At 43.1% G+C, this 20390-nt stretch overlaps 1 protein-coding gene across 1 annotated transcript in view; it reads left to right on the top strand.

The window, feature by feature from the left end:
• The window catches only part of smarca1 (SWI/SNF related, matrix associated, actin dependent regulator of chromatin, subfamily a, member 1), a 32248-nt gene extending 12781 nt beyond the window's left edge, over positions 1 to 19467 (top strand). Inside the window, exons 5-24 of the mRNA XM_060912825.1 lie at positions 414 to 514; positions 632 to 811; positions 941 to 1096; positions 1279 to 1410; positions 1502 to 1570; positions 1718 to 1828; positions 4266 to 4491; positions 4625 to 4746; positions 6437 to 6589; positions 6667 to 6799; positions 9105 to 9250; positions 9480 to 9608; positions 9890 to 10000; positions 10369 to 10482; positions 12489 to 12611; positions 12713 to 12845; positions 12951 to 13069; positions 16197 to 16409; positions 16576 to 16686; positions 18404 to 19467. Of these exons, the coding sequence (XP_060768808.1) occupies positions 414 to 514; positions 632 to 811; positions 941 to 1096; positions 1279 to 1410; positions 1502 to 1570; positions 1718 to 1828; positions 4266 to 4491; positions 4625 to 4746; positions 6437 to 6589; positions 6667 to 6799; positions 9105 to 9250; positions 9480 to 9608; positions 9890 to 10000; positions 10369 to 10482; positions 12489 to 12611; positions 12713 to 12845; positions 12951 to 13069; positions 16197 to 16409; positions 16576 to 16686; positions 18404 to 18463 (2642 nt within the window). The 3' untranslated portion in view covers positions 18464 to 19467. The remainder of the gene's footprint in view (positions 1 to 413; positions 515 to 631; positions 812 to 940; positions 1097 to 1278; positions 1411 to 1501; positions 1571 to 1717; positions 1829 to 4265; positions 4492 to 4624; positions 4747 to 6436; positions 6590 to 6666; positions 6800 to 9104; positions 9251 to 9479; positions 9609 to 9889; positions 10001 to 10368; positions 10483 to 12488; positions 12612 to 12712; positions 12846 to 12950; positions 13070 to 16196; positions 16410 to 16575; positions 16687 to 18403) is intronic.
• The last annotated feature ends 923 nt before the right edge of the window (positions 19468 to 20390 follow it).

The following is a 20390-nucleotide window of genomic DNA, read 5'->3' as shown; positions in this document are numbered from 1 at the left end:
CTGGATCCGGGACGGGTATTCCATCTTGCCTGCATTCACTTCCTGGTTTTCTCTGCCACGTATATAATCGCCGTTCTCAGACAGGGACTTCGCCAGAACGTTTCGTTTGCTACTCTAGCCGTTTCTGTGCCGCTCTTGCTTCTCATGGGTTTTCTCTCTAGTTGCTTTTCTTGTTCGTGGTTTTTGCACTAGCGTTTTTTCTGGTTCATGGTTTTTGTCTAGTTGTTTGTCTGTTTTTGCCTGGACTATTTTTGCCATTTGTTTTTTGTCTTGTTTATCTATTTGCCACACCCTTTTTTCCCTGAATTAAATCACCTTATTTATTGGATTATTGTCTGTGTTCTGCTTTTGGACCCTAATTTCACTGCACCACCGCCAACCCTAACACACTGAGTGTTTAATTTGCTGTGTAGATGTGAAGAACGGCGTTCTGAGAGATTACCAGATCAGAGGACTGAACTGGATGATTTCTCTCTATGAGAACGGCATCAACGGCATCCTGGCTGATGAAATGGTAACACACACACACACACTTCTGTATGTGTGTATATATACTTATGCATATGTTTACAGTTGTTACACATGCTGTGTGTGTGTGTGTGTGTGTGTGTGTGTGTGTGTGTGTGTGTAGGGTTTGGGGAAGACCCTGCAGACGATCGCGTTACTTGGGTATCTGAAGCACTACAGGAACATCCCCGGCCCACACATGGTCCTAGTGCCCAAATCCACACTGCACAACTGGATGAACGAGTTTAAACGCTGGGTTCCGTCACTCAGAGCCGTCTGTCTGATCGGGGACAAAGACGCTCGAGTGAGACTCTTAAACCCCTCCCATCTGTCTGTCTGTCAGCCTGTCTCACTCTCCTCTCTCTCTGACTCTAAACATCAAAGTTTAATGTGTGTGTGTGTGTGTGTGTGTGTGTGTGTGTGTGTTCTGTAGGCAGCGTTTATCCGTGACGTGATGATGCCGGGTGAGTGGGACGTGTGTGTGACGTCGTATGAGATGGTGATCAGAGAGAAATCAGTGTTTAAGAAGTTTAACTGGAGGTACCTGGTGATCGACGAGGCTCATCGCATCAAAAACGAAAAGTCCAAGGTGAGCGTGAAAACATGGTACGACCTTGACGCCAAAATATTTAGTTTATTCAAAGTTGAACAATAAAACTAATTTTTTTTCAACAAAACAATAATAGTAATAGTAGAATGACTGTAACAAAACCTCTCTCTCTCTCTCTCTCTCTCTCTCTCTCTCTCTCTCACTCACTCTCTCCCTGTCAGTTATCTGAAATCGTCCGCGAGTTTAAAACAACGAATCGTCTTTTACTGACCGGAACTCCGTTACAGAACAACCTGCACGAGCTCTGGTCTCTACTCAACTTCCTGCTTCCAGATGTGTTTAACTCCGCCTCTGTGAGCGTCGTACACACACACACACACACACACACACACACACACACACACACTAAACATATTCACTGACTGGTGTATGTGTGTGTTTCAGGACTTTGATTCATGGTTTGACACAAACAACTGTCTGGGAGATCAGAAGCTGGTGGAGAGACTGCACGCGGTGAGACACACACACACACACACACACACACACACACACACACACACACAGCATACAGTATATATGGTAAATTTACAAAAAAAAGTTAATACAGTTCCAACTAGACATACCTAAGAATTATGTGGGTGTGTGGTGTTCTGTTTTCAGGTGCTGCGTCCATTCCTGCTTCGTCGGATCAAACAGGAAGTGGAAAAGAGTCTTCCTCCCAAAAAGGAAGTGAAGATCTACCTGGGTCTGAGCAAAATGCAGAGAGAATGGAAAGTGTTTCCTCTTCATCATTCATTTCTTGTCTAACGCGTATTAATGTAGCATCCCATCTTTATTCCCTCGACGTCCTCGCTCACGTCAGGAAGCCATGCGCTGCCGACGCGCTCCTCAATCTCAAACCTCGTGATTTTTTTTTTCCTCCTGTAAAACTGCGTAGCAGATGTAAAGTAAATAAGGAAATGCTGATTTCTGATTGGCTGTCAGTTGCAGTCCTCAATCAGAACTCCGGATCCCATGTAACCATGACGACAAGTACAGAAAAGATAAGAGAAGATGAGAAGACTTTTATTATCCCACAATGGGGACATTTCCTGTTTGCAGCAGCATAGTGGAGAGCAGAAGAAGAACATATCAAGCCACACAAACAAAAAATATATATTATACCTCAGATAAATACTAAACTAGAGGAATTAACACACTTCTTGCGCATATCAGGTGGTCGTAAATTGCAAAAGATAAAAACAGAAAACAAAGCAACAACTATCGACAGACATCCAGATGTGAGTCTGCTGTGAGCAGTGCTGGTTGGACAGTCTAACAGCTGCAGGAAGGAGTGATCTGCGGTAATGCTCCTTCACACACTTGGGGTGGAGCAGCCTCCCGCTGAAGGAGTCCTGTCGGGGGTGGGAGTCGTTCTCCATCGTAGATGACTGACAGCTTACAGGAAGTGGGATTGAACTTAATGTGAAAATTTGAAGAATGAATTAAAAAGAGCCGAATGATGGTTTCTGAGACTGTTGCCGTAACAACTAGAGCAGGGGTGGCCAACCAGTTGGAGACCAAGAGCCACATTTTTTACTGTATTACCGCAAAGAGCCACATCATACACATGGGCACACGAACATCACCCATCCCTTCCTCTCTCTCTCTCTCTCTCTCACACACACACACACACACACACACACACACACACACACACACCTCTGCTCAGCCAGATTAATAGTAAATGTCACACACCAACATATTTACTCTTACAGTACTAAGACCACAGGCTGAGGCCAGTCATTTTTAACAATGAACATCGTGTGCACTTACTATGCATGCTGCTTAGTGGGACTCATGGCATTACCAAAAAAAAGCCACACCATACACATGACCGCACATGAACATCGCCCCCCCTCCCTCGCTCTCTCTCTCTCCCTCACAGACACACACGCTCAAACACGCACCTCTGCTCAGCCAGATTAATAGTAAATGTCACACGCCAACATGAGAGAAATTTACTCCTTCAGTCAGTACTAATACCACAGGCCAGTCATTTACAGCAATCAATATTGTGTGCACTTACCGTACTATGCATGTTGCTTAGTGGGACTTCTGACATTCCTTGCCTTGAACAATCCTCTTCAAATCTGCCTTGTATTCCGTCATTGCCACTTGAAGCAGTTCTTTCACATGGGTTTCAGTCAGAACAGAACGATGCTTTGACTTCACGTGTTTCATGGTAGAGAACACAGACTCGCAGACGTATGTTGACCCAAACATTGACAGTATCTTAAGCGCAGCCCGTTTCACATTCGGGTATTTTTCCAATGGCACACTTTTCCAAAACTCAATGGTGCCTTCCCTCAAAACAGGTTTCAGTTGGTCTTCCTCACAAAGATCGATCATCTCCAACTCAGCCGCAGCCTCATCTGTGACAAGCGGGGCTTTCAAACAGTCCATCTCCGCATTGAATGGGTCGACGAGGACCGTAACCTGTGGGCTTTTCAGTTGTATATCATGGAACCGGGTTACAAAGCTTTCGTGCAGGTTTTCAATTAGTGTTGCATATCTGGCTCCTTGCTTATTCAGGGAGGCGGGAAGCTTTGAAATGAGCTAATGACGACTGACATATAAGGCAGAATGGCTTGCCATTACGTTCAACAAAAAAGTATAAACTCTCCTACTCTGTTAAAAATGTCCTATGTTCGTCTTCATATTTTCGTTTGGCTGTGCATTTTTTCATTGCCATTTTGAGAGGCTACTTGACACAAGATACACCTTGCCCAAAAACTTAGCGATTATCTCACGCACATGCGCATTTGACATGACCTGAAAATACCGTAATATACCCAAGCAAAGCGAAGATGTATTTGACGAAAATACCATACTGAACTCAAGCAAAGCGCACACGCACATAAAAAAAAAACCCCACAAACTTCGATATGAACGTAAGAGCCGCATGACACCGGGCAAAGAGCCACATGCGGCTCGCGAGCCGCGGGTTGGCCACCCAAGTACTAGAGCAACAGTCTATAAAAAGTGTGTAAAAGTCTGTGGGCGGGGCTTGGTGAGGTTGTTGCTCGATGACAGTGAGTGAGAATGATGTGATTTATGTCCTGTATGGTTGAGTGATTATAGAAGCAGAACATAGTGTTAGATATAAAACATGAACTTTTGCGTGTTGCGTGATTGTGTGTGTGTGTGTGTTTGTTATCCGTGCAGGTACACACGCATCCTGATGAAGGACATCGACATCCTGAACTCGGCGGGTAAAATGGATAAAATGCGGCTGTTGAACATCCTGATGCAGCTGAGGAAGTGCTGTAATCACCCGTATCTGTTCGACGGAGCGGAGCCGGGACCGCCCTACACCACCGACACACACCTCGTCACCAACAGCGGCAAGATGCTCGCGCTCGACAAACTGCTGCCCAAACTCCACGAGCAAGGTGTGTGTGTGAGATATGATACCTGTTGTTCTTATAAATTGGAGATTATTGTACTACACTAGGAAATCTGTTTTTCTCTCTCTCTCTCTCTGTGTGTGCGTGTGTGCGTGTGTGCGTGTGTGTGTGTGTGTAGGTTCCCGGGTGTTGATTTTCAGTCAGATGACGCGTGTGCTGGACATTCTGGAGGATTACTGCATGTGGAGAGGATATGAGTACTGCAGACTGGACGGAAACACACCACACGAGGACAGACAGGTGCACACCCAGTTTGTTCTTTGAGCCAGTCTCCGCCCTCTGATGTCATCGGCATGCGCCGTTATCTCCTTCCGCTAGAAAATTTCTCCTGTGCGCATGACACTTAGCTCGGCACTTGCGCTCAGACATTTACAGCGTTAGCTAAGATTAGCAATGTTATCTCAACCCTGTGTAGCTCCGCCTCTAAACTTTATCTCGCTACAGAATTAAAAATAATGAGTGTATTTCATGGTTAGTGCATACTTTGATTGACAAGTGACCACAGAGCTTAATCTAGGGTGCGTAATACGCAATAATACGTGTTTTTTATCTGTCTGTCGCACATCCACTTTTTGGGCGCGAGAGTGATATCGCGTATCTATTCATTTTGTCGCGCATTTATAAGTAGAGAGCGTGTAGTCCCGTTTTACTGAATCTTGTGCGCATCAATTTGTCAACACCCGCTAGCAAGCACTGCGGTAAATATAGCGTTGTTTACACACCAATCGGAAAATATCGGAAAGGACCGAAGTATTCCGAATGGTTTATTTAGCGGGTAAAACAGTTTTGTGAACTATTATATCCAATCGTTGGCGTCATCTTGAGGTGACGTCGACAAACTACCTTCCGCCTTACTTCCATGTATACGTTCAAGAGAAGCAGCATGTGCGCAGTGTTGCCAGATTGGGTGGTTTTAAGTGCATTTTGGCGGGTTTTGAACATATTTTGGCTGGAAAACGTCAGCAGTATCTGGCAACACTGCATGATGTGCGAGTCAGTGTTTATGTAGGCTTAAATTCTGTTACTGAAAGTGTGTTATGTTTACAGTGAAGGACTGTGTGCACTTTATTTTTTACTTAATACAAGAAATTAATGGATGCCAACATTTTTGCCAAAATGGTATTTTATTTTCCATTGTTTAGGCAGCTTCAGCATCATACTGTGAGATTCTCTTCAAATTGTTTTTTTCTTCTATGAAGCCTGAGCCATTTATTTTATTAGTTTATAATTATTGTTTAATTTAGTCTTCAGGAGAGACTGCCTGCACACAGTACTAGTATTAATAGTTTTTTTTTCTTACATGAAAGCTGAGGCATTTATATTATATTTTAAGGTAACTTCATGTTGTGCTGTGAGGTTCTATGCACTTTAACTTTTCAACCAACAGGAGCATTTGGATCAGTAAAGCCTATTTTTCTGCATTTTTGTAGTCCTGGTAATCTTACACATTCTACATGATTGCTAGTTGTTGTTTTGTTTTTTTTTTTGAGTAATTTGTTTAATTTTTCTTGTTGAAAGTTCAATTTAGTATTATGTTAATGATATTCTAAAAGTAAAGATTAATAAAACTGTTCTGTTTATAGATGTACTCTTGAAAATATCTACCAGTGTATTACTTATTTTTCTGTCCCCACTAACTGGAACAAATGAGGGATATTTTTACCCAGGTTAATATTTTCTGTCCCCTGTTTCTACAACTAGTGAGGGATCTGTCCCCTATTTTCAAATTCCTAGATTAGGACCAGAAGGTGAGCATAGTACAGCTTATTCCCGACATTCGGCAAGCGAGCTTATTATCGTAAGTACAGGATTAGCACAGCTACCGTAAAAACCCTAATAGACATGTGTATTACGACCAGGATAATATAGGAGTTATAAGATCTGCATCACTTTCATTGTGATTTATAAAGTGTGTGTGTGTGTGTTACAGATAGCGATTGAAACGTACAACGCTTCAGACAGCACGAAGTTCATCTTCATGTTGAGCACTCGTGCAGGAGGACTCGGGATTAATCTGGCAACTGCTGACGTTGTCATACTGTACGACTCGGACTGGAACCCACAAGTCGACCTGCAGGCAATGGTGCGTTAAACACACACACACACACCACACACATATATACACATCAATACAGTGTGTATTTGTGGTGTTGGATGTAGGATCGCGCTCACAGGATCGGTCAGAAGAAGCCGGTTCGAGTGTTTAGACTCATCACGGAGAACACGGTGGAGGAACGGATCGTCGAGAGAGCGGAGATGAAGCTGCGCCTCGACTCTATCGTCATCCAGCAAGGTACACACACACACACACACACACACACACTAACATCAGCCACTGCTGAACTCTTAATTTGATCCGATATGGCAGTGGAGTTTTGTATTTGCATCAGCTTTATGTATTTACCATAGATTGGTAATGAACATGTATCGTATGAATTAAGCCTCACTCACATCCCGCCGTACGTGCTGCTACGGGTGGTCTACGGTAAAAATTTGGCAAAACCGTGCTTGAGATTTGCGTGACACTTGCGTGTGTTCAGCGCCGGAGAAGGTCGCAGACTGCCCGTGGAGACTTTTGGTCCTGCACATGCAAATTCTACGGGTCTTGCAACAAATCAAGAACGCATACACTACGTACCGTACGGGACCCGTACTCCTTTTGTACGCCTGAACCAAGTCAGCAGCGAGGCTAGTAGGGGCTTTTTGTGAAGACGGTAAGACGCACAAGTGACGCACGGCCATTGTACAAGTGACGTGCCTCAGAAGTCCTACACAAGTATTCCACACTTGCTATTTATGCGGCCCGCAAGACAGACGTACACTACCGTTCAAAAGTTTGGGGTCACCCAGATAATTTTGTGTTTTCCATGAAAAGTCACACTTTTATTTACCCCCATAAGTTGTAAAATGAATAGAAAATATAGTCGAGACATTTTTCTGGCCATTTTGAGCATTTAATCGACCCCACAAATGTGATGCTCCAGAAACTCAATCTGCTCAAAGGAAGGTCAGTTTTATAGCTTCTCTAAAGAGCTCAACTGTTTTCAGCTGTGCTAACATGATTGTACAAGGGTTTTCTAATCATCCATTAGCCTTCTGAGGCAATGAGCAAACACATTGTACCATTAGAACACTGGAGTGAGAGTTGCTGGAAATGGGCCTCTATACACCTATGGAGATATTGCACCAAAAACCAGACATTTGCAGCTAGAATAGTCATTTAGCACATTAGCAATGTATAGAGTGGATTTCTGATTAGTTTAAAGTGATCTTCATTGAAAAGAACAGTGCTTTTCTTTCAAAAATAAGGACATTTCAAAGTGACCCCAAACTTTTGAACGGTAGTGTACATCTCACTTTCTACCCCTATGTGTGGCGTACACGTGACCTGCGCGCGACACGAGGGGCAAGACTCTGGGTATATATATTGGCGAGGAACCAAGGAACCGATCATGTAGCGTGTAGCATTGTAGAAGGGAAGAAGACCACCTCATTTGCTGTTTTTATCTGAGTCTATGTTAATTTACCATGCAAACGTCAAATAATAAAACATGAGTATAAGGCAATAACGCATTTTATTACACTGTAAAACATCCCAACTAAATAGCCCAACAGTTTGAGCGCTGAAACACACTGTGACTCCGAGCTGCTGTCCTGCTCCTGCTGAGTGGTGGGACGGGGTGTCAGGATGTCCTTGTCCTCATCACTGAGCATGGCACAATGGCCTGACAGCGGTGATGGGATTGCAGTGTCCTCACTTCTGGGCATCGTTAGCTGAAACATACATGAAAATCAGCATCTATAATATTAATCACATAAGCATATAGATACTGAAATGAATGTGTATTTACCTGTGGAAATCCCTCTGGCAGGCTGCTGTGCCTTCTGCCGGCTTGAAGGCAAACTTCTCCCTGTCCGTGCAGGGCTCGCCGGTGCTGCTACCATCATCATCAAACTCTTCCTCCTCCTCCCGCTCTGCTGTTTCAGGCTGGGTCACTTCACTTTTGCTCGCTTCTTCTTGGGTCCCAGAAAATTTTATATTTTTCCCACGGAATATCCAATGTTCTTCAGCTGAGGGACAGCTGAGAGTTTTATACCCACTATGAGTGACTGTAACGTGTGAATCACATGCATCACACACGCTTCACAAGTGCAGCCTGAACTCGTAGCGCAGGAAACTGGTAAAATGCAAGTCTCTTACACTCCACACTCACTGAACACGCCCTGATCACGTGCGTCACATATACGCTTTCCATGGGCTAACGGCACAGTTTTCCCCACGCCTCAAGGAAGTCAGGCGTGCAACCTGTACTTGACAAGTACTTTGCCCGGACTCCTCCCCCAAACTTTCCCCCGGGTTCACTGCGGCACGGCTGCGAGCTACCAAACCCTGCGACCCGTGCATGTCCAGAACACTTAGGGAGGGTTGTGAGTGAGGCTTTACTCAGTAACGGCATTAGTACTCCAGGACACGGTTATTTGAGGTGCCGAGTGGGATTGTATCATAGCAGCAGAGTTTTTCAGAGAAAAACACTCAAATAATAATAAAATGTTTATCAGAATCTAAAAATATATGCAAAGGTGTGCGTGTGTGTCAGGCCGCTTAATTGAGCAGCAGAATAAACTGGGGAAGGACGAGATGCTGCAGATGATCAGACACGGAGCGACGCACGTCTTCGCCTCTAAAGACAGCGAGCTGACGGACGAAGACATTGACACCATCCTGGAGAGAGGAGCCAAAAAGGTCAGAACTTTACGTGCTGTGAAACACTGAACACGGTACGGCTGATAGTCACCGTGCCTTCAAACATGCAGCCGAAAAAGCATGATAAGATTCTGCATCCAATGCTGTCAGAACTGCCTCGATGGGTGTGGTCTTGTATGCTAATGAGCTTGTTTGACAGGCATTTGTCAAAGCCTCGGTGTCTGATTCAATGTCTGATCTGTTTATTTCTGCATAAACTCGTGTCCAGACGGCAGAGATGAACGAGAGGATGCAGAACCTGGGCGAGAGCTCACTCAGAAACTTCACCATGGATACGGGCGCCACGGAAACCAGCCTGTACAACTTCGAGGGAGAGGATTACAGAGAGAAGCAGAAGGTGAGGAACTGGGGGCGGGAACTGTGCTCCTACTGGTTATATTGGCATCAGGGGTGGGAACTGTGTTCTTGTCATTTCCAGTGGCATCAGGGGTGGGAATTGTGCTCCTATTGGTTACCGTGGCATTGTGGGCGGGAACTGTGCTAAGTTTCTGTTTGTAGTGAAATTCATCCAGTTAGAATGTTCAGTACTGGAGCAATGGCTGATGGGAAAAACTCAGCTCGAGTGTTCTAGTGCGAAAAGTTTTAGTAGTTTTTGTGGAAACTGTGTGTGTGTTGTAGATGAATATGATGGAGTGGATCGAGCCTCCTAAGAGAGAGAGAAAAGCAAACTACGCCGTGGATGCTTATTTCAGGGAGGCGCTCCGAGTCAGCGAGCCCAGAGCTCCAAAGGTACACTGCAAAAAATGATATCTTAGCAAGCGAAAATATCTTGAAAATAGTTGAAACGATCGAGCATTTCTTATTAGAAGAAAACAAGGCACCAACGTTGAGATTATTAAACCTAGTTCTAGATTGCAACCAACTTATTCTAAGATGTCTTACCAAGTGTAATTATCTGACTGCACTGGCAGATTATTTCACTTGATTATAGTCTAAATATTCTCAAATTTATTATGTTTTTCCTTATATTAGGATGGCTAGTTTTTGCAGTGTATACACACACACTTTCACACACACACGTGTGCGTACACTTCTTATGGTGTTTTATTTGAAATTCCTCGATACACACAGGTACACTGAGCGCGTCTCTGTTTCAGGCCCCTCGTCCTCCAAAGCAGCCGAATATTCAGGATTTTCAGTTTTTCCCTCCACGTCTGTTCGAGCTGCTGGAGCTGGAGATACTGCATTACAGAAAGACCATTGGATACAAGGTACACACACACACACACACACACACACACACACACCACTGTTGAATACCACCTAATGAGCGAATAATTTCTTTGATTGTTATCCTGAAAGTTCTGCGTGAGTTTTAGAATGCTTTGCCAGTTCTAGAGTAACCGGCGTGTGCTCGATGGTTCGGTGTCTTCTCGTTTGATAAATGGGTTCTAGACAGTAGGCAGATGGTTAATTTTTAACAGGAGGGATGGCACAATGGGAGCGCCCCCCCCCCCCCCCCCCCAAAAAAAAGGAAAAAAAAGAAAAACAAAAAAACTAGGAAAGAAGCAGACATGAAACTGGAGCTTTTTTGACCACCGCCACTAGATGGTGCTGCAGCGCGCTGAAACCACCAAAGGGACCTGCAGTAATATTGTAAAGTCCCTGACAAATAAAATACAATAAAAAATATGAAGATATTCTGACTAGTCAGTTAAGATTTACTTTGTAAGGGTAATTCTGGTCTGTTTGGGTCTGGAAGATTTTTAGACATCCATCCATCTGAAAAATAAACGAAGGTCCAGCCGTCCTCCCGTTCTGTTCGATTCCATTCTGGCCACAAATCCACAAAGCTGCCAGCGCCGCTTGCATTTCTGTGGAAGCTGAGAGTGGCTGCGCTTGCAGTAACTTTTCTGATGATAAGAAAACGATTGCGTTATCTTGAGATAGAAAAGCTTGTTTACTCGTGATAACAAGTGAGTTACTTATTAATTAATAGTGAATTTTTAATTTAATATTTATTTTGTTTTGCATAGTTGTTGGTGTTTTTTTTTTTTAATTTATTCATTTATTTATTTTTTAAATTAATTCTAGAAGTCTAGAATGTGTGGCCTGTTCAAGAATTATATTTAACATCTCGTTTTTCAGGTATATCGTGTATATAGTGTATGAAGAACCTCATTCTCATCTCATTATCTGTAGCCGCTTTATCCTGTTCTACAGGGTCGCAGGCGAGCTGGAGCCTATCCCAGCTGACTACGGGCGAAAGGCGGGGTTCACCCTGGACAAGTCGCCAGGTCATCACAGGGCTGACACATATGGCCCTTTTCCACTACCCTTTTTCAGCTCACTTCAGCCCGACACGGCTCGCGTTTCGACTACCAAAAAACAGCACGACTCGGCTCGCTTCAGCCCTGCTTAGCCCCTAAAACTCGCACCGTTTTGGAGTGGGGCTGAAGCGAGCCAAAGCGAGCCGAGTGAGGCTGGGGGCGTGAGCAGACACTCCCCTGTGCACTGATTGGTGAGGAGGAGTGTCCTCACATGCCCACACACGCCCCGCGAGCACGCTGGGATCTGTAAACACCGCAAACCCGGAAGAAGAATAATTACGAATTACGAGAATTATGAAGCCTTATGCGCCTCGCCTCATCTATACGCTCTTGCCAGTATCTGTTGGCGTTGTCGGTGACAACAAGCCACAGCACCAAGACCAGCAACACTAACGACTCCATGTCCTCCATGTTTATTGTTTACTATTCGGGTCGTGAGACTACCGCTTAAAAGATCACTGATGTCACTGTTTGCGCCGCTTAACGACATCACGTGACGTCCACCCACTTTCGCTAACTCCACCCAATGTGTCCACCCACTTCCAGCCAGCACGGTTCAGCGCGGTTGTAGTCGAAATGCAACTCCAACAGCCCCACTCAGCTCGACTCAGCCGCGTTTGTAGTGGAAAAGCGGCATTAGACACAGACAACCATTCACACTCACATTCACACCTACGGTCAATTTAGAGTCACCAGTTAACCTAACCTGCATGTCTTTGGACTGTGGGGGAAACCGGAGCACCCGGAGGAAACCCACGCGGACACGGGGAGAACATGCAAACTCCACACAGAAAGGCCCTCGCCGGCCACGGGGCTCGAACCCGGACCTTCTTGCTGTGAGGCGACAGCGCTAACCACTACACCACCGTGCCGCCCATGAAGAACCTCATAAATACAATAAAGCATGATATATATTTATAGAAGCACGTGTGTGTGCGCACGCGCAGGTTCCAAGGGCCTCGGACATCCCGAATGCAGCTCCGGTACAGAAAGAGGAACAGAAGAAGATTGATGAAGCAGAACCTCTCACACCTGAAGAGACTGAGGAGAAGGAAAAACTGCTCACACAGGTACATGTGTTCTCTCATACACACACACACACACACACACACACACACACACACACACACACATATATGAACTCACTGTGACCTGTGCGTTTGTGTTTCAGGGTTTTACGAGCTGGAACAAGCGTGACTTTAACCAGTTCATCAAAGCAAATGAGAAATACGGCCGAGACGATATAGACAGCATTGCCCGCGAGGTGGAGGGCAAAACACCTGAGGAGGTCATTGAGTATTCAGGTACACACACACACACACACACACACACACTCATATTTCACTCAGTGTGGTAACTAAAACTGCATTGGTGTAAAAAAGTGAAAAAATCTGTGTGTGTGTGTGTAGCTGTGTTCTGGGAGCGTTGTAACGAACTGCAGGACATTGAGAAGATCATGGCGCAGATCGAGAGGGGAGAAGCTCGAATCCAGAGACGCATCAGCATTAAAAAAGCTCTTGATGTGAAGGTCGGATTAAAACACACACAGTTACTCCATCAGCATACGACACTGAAAGATCACTGTGCATTCGTCCTGATCACATAGTTTGAATTGCGTTTCAGTTGAAATAGGTTTAACTGTTAATTCCAATAGTTAGATCTTATTTAATTTATTATGACAAAGTCCAGTGTCATGCAGTTTTAATTATCTTTGGCTTAAATGTTTAGCCTGAAGGTCTCATGTTATTTCCTAGTAATTACTGGTGTTTAAAACAAATACATCAATTCAAACAGGGATGTGATTTTTCCGCGAATTCACGGAATTCCGCTTTTTTCACCTCAAAATTAAAAAAAAAAATTTTTTTCCGATTTTTCGCTCAAAAATCCGCATTCATATCCTATTCGTTCCAACTTTCAGTAATTCCGTCATTGGGATGAAACGAGGTACGTGATTGGCCCATCGCTCTGTAACAACCAATGAACGCGCTTGTTAGATAGCTGTACATAAGCTCGCTTCAAACAAAGAGTTGAAAGATGGCAGCCTCCGTGATCGAGCGTAAAGATGCACCTGATCATCAGTTTGGTGTGTGTTTTTAAAGTAAATAAACATGGGGAAGAAGGAAAAACAACCCAGCTCATTTCTTTCCCCATAATAAGCCTGTGAGTGGTGATGGCGTCACTGCACGTGCGACGGAGTGACGAAGGTTGCCGTGGCAACGGGGCCTCGCGCCATCTGTTGCTTCCTGGATGCGCATGCGCACGCTATGAAAGCTGTGGTGAAAAGGTTAGCATCGGAGGCTAAACCTTCTGAGGAGAAAAGAAGGGGCGGTTTTTATTTCAGTTTGTTTTAGTTATGTCCGAAGAAACAGCAGTTTAAATCACGGCTCTAGTTTACAAATCAAAATGGCTACTCAGTGAAAACAAAACAAAAGCTAGAGCGAGGGGGAGTGGTGTAGAGTGCGGGGGAGTGGTGTAGAGCGCGGGGGAGTGGTGTAGAGCGCGGGGGAGTGGTGTAGAGCGCGGGGGAGTGGTGTAGAGCGCGGGGGAGTGGTGTAGAGAGCGGGGGAGTGGTGTAGAGCGAGGGGGAGTGGTGTAGAGAGCGGGGGAGTGGTGTAGAGCGAGGGGGAGTGGTGTAGAGCGAGGGGGAGTGGTGTAGAGAGCGGGGGAGTGGTGTAGAGCGAGGGGGAGTGGTGTAGAGCGCGGGGGAGTGGTGTAGAGCGCGGGGGAGTGGTGTAGAGCGCGGGGGAGTGGTGTAGAGCGAGGGGGAGTGGTGTAGAGCGAGGGGGAGTGGTGTAGAGCGAGGGGGAGTGGTGTAGAGCGAGGGGGAGTGGTGGGAGTTTAACCCGGGAAAGTGAGTCTGTGAGGCGGCAGTGATGCTTGACCCCTCCCCCCTCCCGCCTCCTCTCACTTTACCTCAGAGTCTCTGCCAACTTCATCACAGATTATTTCACCTTTTTCACTCCAAGTTAGTTTTAATTTTCGCTCAAAACTTTTCCCACAGCGTGGATGTAAGGTAATTATACACATTTTTGATTTGTTTATTCAATATTAAAATGTTGGTGCAAATAATACATACTTGCCAACTTTTCAAAATTCTCATGAGGGAGAAAAGTGCATGAAAGACATTTTCAGTTGGCCGAGGGTCTGATGCGCAGCTGAAATGATAAAAACAGTGGAGCCCAATTACCGGTAATTGCAAACACATTTTTTGTGAATGTTGTTTAGTGAAAGTGATTTTTATTCTTGCATATGAAAATCCTCAAGTGAGTGAACACTGTAGTTCTGTATACGAGTCAATTTCACAGAAAACATATTTTTTTTGTCCGGACGTGTTTTGTTTACATTTTGAGATTTCTAAAACCTTTTTATGGTCTCATATGATAAAACATTATCAGTTCTACCGTGCATTTCAAAATTTGACTACTTTGGTTCATAAATGTGCATTTTGTAGCAAATTTTAGGGTCGAAAATGAGCAAAAATGGCTGTTCCACTGAAAAGAGACTTTTTTTTTCAGACATGATTCTTAATGTTAGACAAAGGTGGAATTGAAACTTTTTCATGGTCAACAACAAGACTGTGGAAACCACAATGGACATATGATGTCACAAATTGAAAATGCCATGAAGAAAAGATATTTTTTGATTTTTTGTTAATTTTTGTACCTGTCCCAGAGGTTTGTGTCAGTTCTGTTACCGTGATTAATCGCATAACAAAAATAAATGCTCCCAAAAGCTATTATTGAAATTATTTGTTGCCAAGGATCTACATATTCTCACCTTTTATATGGATGGCAGAATGAACTGAATCTGAGAATATTTACTTAAAAATTTCAGTTTTGGTAAGTAGTCTATGCATGACTAATTTTTTTGTGTCAATCCTGTTACCCTGTCTAAACGGGGTGTGCAGTAACTTAATCAAATATTAGAAGTTGCCATACATAAGAAGCAAACCGGGAGACTACCAGGAGCAATAGAGTTTAATAAATAATGGTGGATGAATTCTTATGTTGCATCATGTTTGTTTGAAAAGGCACATTTAGGTATGTTCAACTTCTACAGTCATTGAAAGTATAAATTTTGTTTTTCCTTATACAGTTTTCTATTTATTCTAAAGCAGATGATTTAATTTAGAATGACATTTTTAGGTTTCATGTTTTGGCTTTTTGTCAGTTAAGAATCATTGAATTTACTGTAGGGGCTCAGAGTTGCATGTTGACCATTAAATTGGCTTGAATTTGTTAATCATGACAAGTTTTTTCTTGTGTGTTTGCTTGCCATTTTAGTACAATTTTTAAGTCAGAAAACCCCAGAACCCAGGAGCTTCGGGGGGCTTCACCCTCCCTTGTCCCCCCACCAGGGCGCTGCCCTGGACCAGCTGGGGGCCTGTGGCCCCCAGACCCCCGGCTAAAATTTTCAGATAATTTCACCAGCCCCAAATCACATCCCTGATTAAAAGTAGATATTACGAAATTTTAAACGTAATGAATGATTCTCAGTCTCCGTGTGCTTTAAATCGAGGATTAATTAATTTAATTTCACATCTGTATGAATATTGAGTACATGAGCTCATCGAACAGATAAAACATTTCCTGACTTCACTATATTGTAATTAATAGAAGCTGGAATTACTTGTGTGTGTGTGTGTGTGTGTGTAGATAGCACGGTATAAAGCTCCGTTCCACCAGTTGCGTATCCAGTACGGCACGAATAAAGGAAAGAACTACACGGAGGAGGAGGATCGCTTTCTCATCTGCATGCTGCACAAGATGGGCTTTGATAAGGAGAACGTGTACGAGGAGCTGCGGCAGTGTGTGAGGAACACGCCCCAGTTCCGCTTCGACTGGTTCATCAAGTCCAGGACGGCCATGGTCTGTGTGTGTGTGTGTGTGTGTGTGTGTGAAGTGAATGAATATGACCTGTGCCAATAAGCAGTACCTCTGTGTTCTGCTTGCGTAGGCACCATTTACACTCATCCTATTTTGATTGGTAGTTGGTGTGTGTGTGTGTGTGTGTGTGTGTGTGTTTCTTTCTCAGGAGCTTCAGAGACGCTGTAACACACTTATCTCTCTGATCGAGAAAGAAAACACGGAGATCGAGGAGAAAGAAAAAGCGGAGAAAAAGAAAAGAGCTCCCAAAGGACAATCAGTAACGTCTCGTCTTCTCTTCCACTATCTTTTGTTTTTCCTTCTCTCTCTCTCTCTCTCTCTCTCTCTCAAGAAAAAAATACATATATACAGTGGCATGAAAAAGTTTGGGCACCCTTGCTGAAAATGTCTGTTACTGTGAATAGTTAAGTGAGCAGAAGATGAACTGATCACCAAACGGCATAAAGGTAAAGACGAGACATTTCAGCGTTTTCTGCAAGATTTGTGTATTTTTGTTTTGTACAATTGGAGAGTGAAAAAAGAAAAGGAAGACCGGCGAAAGTTTGGGCACCCCAATACATTTGAGTTCTCAGGTAACTTTTCCCAAGGTTCCAGACCTTAATTAGCTTATTGAGCTGTGGCTTGTTCAAATTCTTCGTTAGGAAAGGTCAGATGATGCAGATTTCAAAGCTGTATAAATTCTCTGACTCCTCAAACTTGTCCCTAAAATCAACAGCCATGGGCTCCTCTAAGCAACTCCCTCGCATTCTGAATAATAAAATAATTGATGCTCACAAAGCAGGAGAAGGCTACAAGAACGTAGCAAAGTGTTTTCAGGTCGCTGTTTCCTCAGATCGTAATGTTATTAAGAAATGGCAGTTAACAGAAACAGTGGAGATCAAGGTGAGGTCTGGAAGATGAAGAAAACTTTCTGAAAGAACTGCTCGTTGGATTGCTAGAAAGGCAAATAAAACCCCCTGTTTGACTGCAAAAGACCTTCAGAAAGATTTAGCAGACCCTGGAGTGGTGGTGCACTGTTCTACTATGCAGCGACACCTGAACAAATGTGACCTTCATGGAAGAGTCATCAGAAGAAAACCTGTCTTGCGTCCGAGCCACAAAATTCAGCGTCTGAAGTTTGCAAATGAACATCTAAGCCAGCCTGATGCATTTTGGAAACAACTCCTCTGGACTTTTCCTGTGCTTTGGGGTTGTGTTGCAGCCAGTGGCACAGGGCTCATTTCATTGGTCGAGGGAAGCATGGATTCGAATAAATACCAGCAAATTCTGTAAGCAAACATCACACCATCTGTAAAAAAGCTGAAGTTAAAAAGAGGACGGGTCCTACAATAAGACGATGATCCAAAACACACCTCAAAATCTACAATGGAATACCTCAAGAGGCCCAAGCTGAAGGTTTTGCCCGGGCCCTCACAGTCCCCTGACCTAAACATCATTGAAAATCTGTGGATAGATCTCAAAAGAGCAGTGCATGCAAGACCCCCCCAAGAAACTTGTAGAACTGGAAGCCTTTTGCAAGGACGAGTGTGTGAAAATCCCCCAGGTAAGAACTGAAGGATTATTAGCTGCCTACAGAAAGTGTTTACAAGCTGTGATACTTGCCAAAGAGGGGGTTACTAGGTACTAACCATGCAGGGTGCCCAAACTTTTGCTTCGGGCCCTTTTCCTTTTTTGTCATTTTGAAAATGTAAAAGATGAAAATAAAAAATAGTTTTTGCTTAAAATATAACGGGAATGAGTCATCTTTAACTTTATGCCTTTTGGAGAACATTTCATCTTCAACTTGCTTAACTGTTCACAGTAACAGCAGTTTTGACCAGGGGTGCACAAACTTTTGCATACCACTGTGTGTTTGTGTGTGTGTGTGTGTGTGTGTGTGTATATATAAATTAAAAAATAAACATATATTGTGTGTGTGTATATTATTATTTTTATTATTATTATTTATTATTATTTTCTCTTCCCTTCTTTTTTAGGCCCACAAGCGTAAAGCTGAACCCTCCTCTGACAGGAAGGAGAAGAAATCGAAGACCTGATTAAAGAAGTTTCTTTTTATTCATGGAGCAGCTCCACACAAAAATATAATCTCACATTTCAGTGAAGTTCAGCATTATTTCTTGAGCACAGGAGAAGAATTTACCAAAAAAAAAAAGAATAATAATTTCCTGACGAGTTCGTTTTTCTCAGCTTTCTCTTTACAAACGTTCAGTGCACTTTTTTCTAAAATTTTGAACCGCAGTTTATTTATTGCATGTCGACATGCAATTGCAGTTTTTAAAAAAAAAACGATATATTCTTTATCTGTTTTTATATGATACGATTTTTTTTCTCATGTGCTCTGCTTCGGCTTTAAAAGCTCCTCAGTGATCAGGTACAGATTTTCTTCATCACCCAGTTATCTCTGATGAAACGTTTGAAATTGTGTGTCAGTTTAATGTTAATGCAGAAACCGAGGTTTTATTTCACACAGCATTTTATGCTTGAGTTTTACCCACGCAAACTTTATACGACTAAATCATAATTTGTTATTTATGTGCCATTTGAAGTGCTGATATAATTAGTCTCACTGTTGGCTAAAATAAATCTCAAGTTACGAACGTGAGCCTGATTGTTAGTATTTATACTTTTTTCTCAGTAACAATCGTGAACAGAGGCCAAATTAGCAAAGTGACTTGCATTAGCATGATATTCAGTAGCTATCAAGTAGCGAGCTACTGAGTGTCTTAGATATTTCTGTATTGGATCTAAAAATATTGGATAAAAAACTCAAAATACCAAATATCTCCATCGAGCTTTCTGTAACCTTCTGGAGAAGTATTGTAGCTAGCAACAAGACTGTTGTTTTCCAGAAAATACAGTTATGATGTTTTATGATGGGTTTTTTTTTTCTCTGAGAAGAGTTTTGTGTAATCAAAAGGACCGTATTTTACTCTGTTAAGGAAAATTTACATTACTGTTAAACATTAATACAGATTTTGTGCATCTTTGTATACATCTGCGTTGAGTGTTATTAAAAAAAGAAAGAAAAAAGAATACTAAATATTTGATGGTTTCTTTCCTCTCTGTGTTAATGTTAGCATTAACTGTTTCTTTACTGCTGTTTCTATTCACTTGTGTTTGACGGAAATTTTGTGTTTGTGCGTAAATACAGTTTATCGAAAGAGAAAAACTAGAAATTTGGAGGGGGAAAAAAAACTTTTAAAAATGCTGTGTGAAAATCTGAGCTCTGTGACTCCCACATTGGATTGAAAGATGGTAACATTTTCACTGAAGATAGCTTCTGTGCTCATTCTGAGCTAGCATGTTAGCACTGCTGTTCTCTGCTAGTGTTGAATATAGCCGATTGCTCTAAGCGAACAAACTATTGCTCATTTTGAATTCGAACCATAAACTAATTTTAAATCAGGAAACTTGATGGTTTTTGTGTGAGATTTCTCCATCAAAACAAAAAGGGGGGAAAAAAAATCTGTTCCACACTGAAGCTGTGGAATGTTCCAGTCTCTCTTCTTTCTCATGATGCCATTTTGGAACTGATGATCCACTCCGTGTACTGAAGGAAAGGAACGCTGTAATACCTCATCCCGGGCTCATGGGGACACTGCGGTTCCATTTATCATGAGTTTCATTTCTTCCAACTCCTGTAAATGGACTTGAAACAGCCAAACTACAGTGTCTGGTCACTTTACTCCGAACACCATACATCCTCCTGCTGTTCTCTGCAGTTCTGTAATCAGCCGATCCCTCCACAGCAGCACGATGCATCAAATCCCACAGATACAAATCCAGAGCTTCAGTTAACGTTCACAATGTTCAAACATCAGAACGGGAAACATTGTGATCTCACAGTGAAGTGTGACTTTCTTTCTTTCACTGTGGCAGTATGGGTGTTGGTTTGAGCCAGATGAGTGTGAGGTTCGAGTATTTCAGAAGCTGCTGATCTCCTGCTGGGGTTTTCACACACAA

This window comes from Neoarius graeffei, chromosome 28 (genome assembly GCF_027579695.1).
Source record: "Neoarius graeffei isolate fNeoGra1 chromosome 28, fNeoGra1.pri, whole genome shotgun sequence".
Classification (NCBI taxonomy): domain Eukaryota; kingdom Metazoa; phylum Chordata; class Actinopteri; order Siluriformes; family Ariidae; genus Neoarius; species Neoarius graeffei.
Note: the sequence above shows the minus strand (reverse complement) of the source record. Positions and strands in the feature narration are given on the sequence as shown.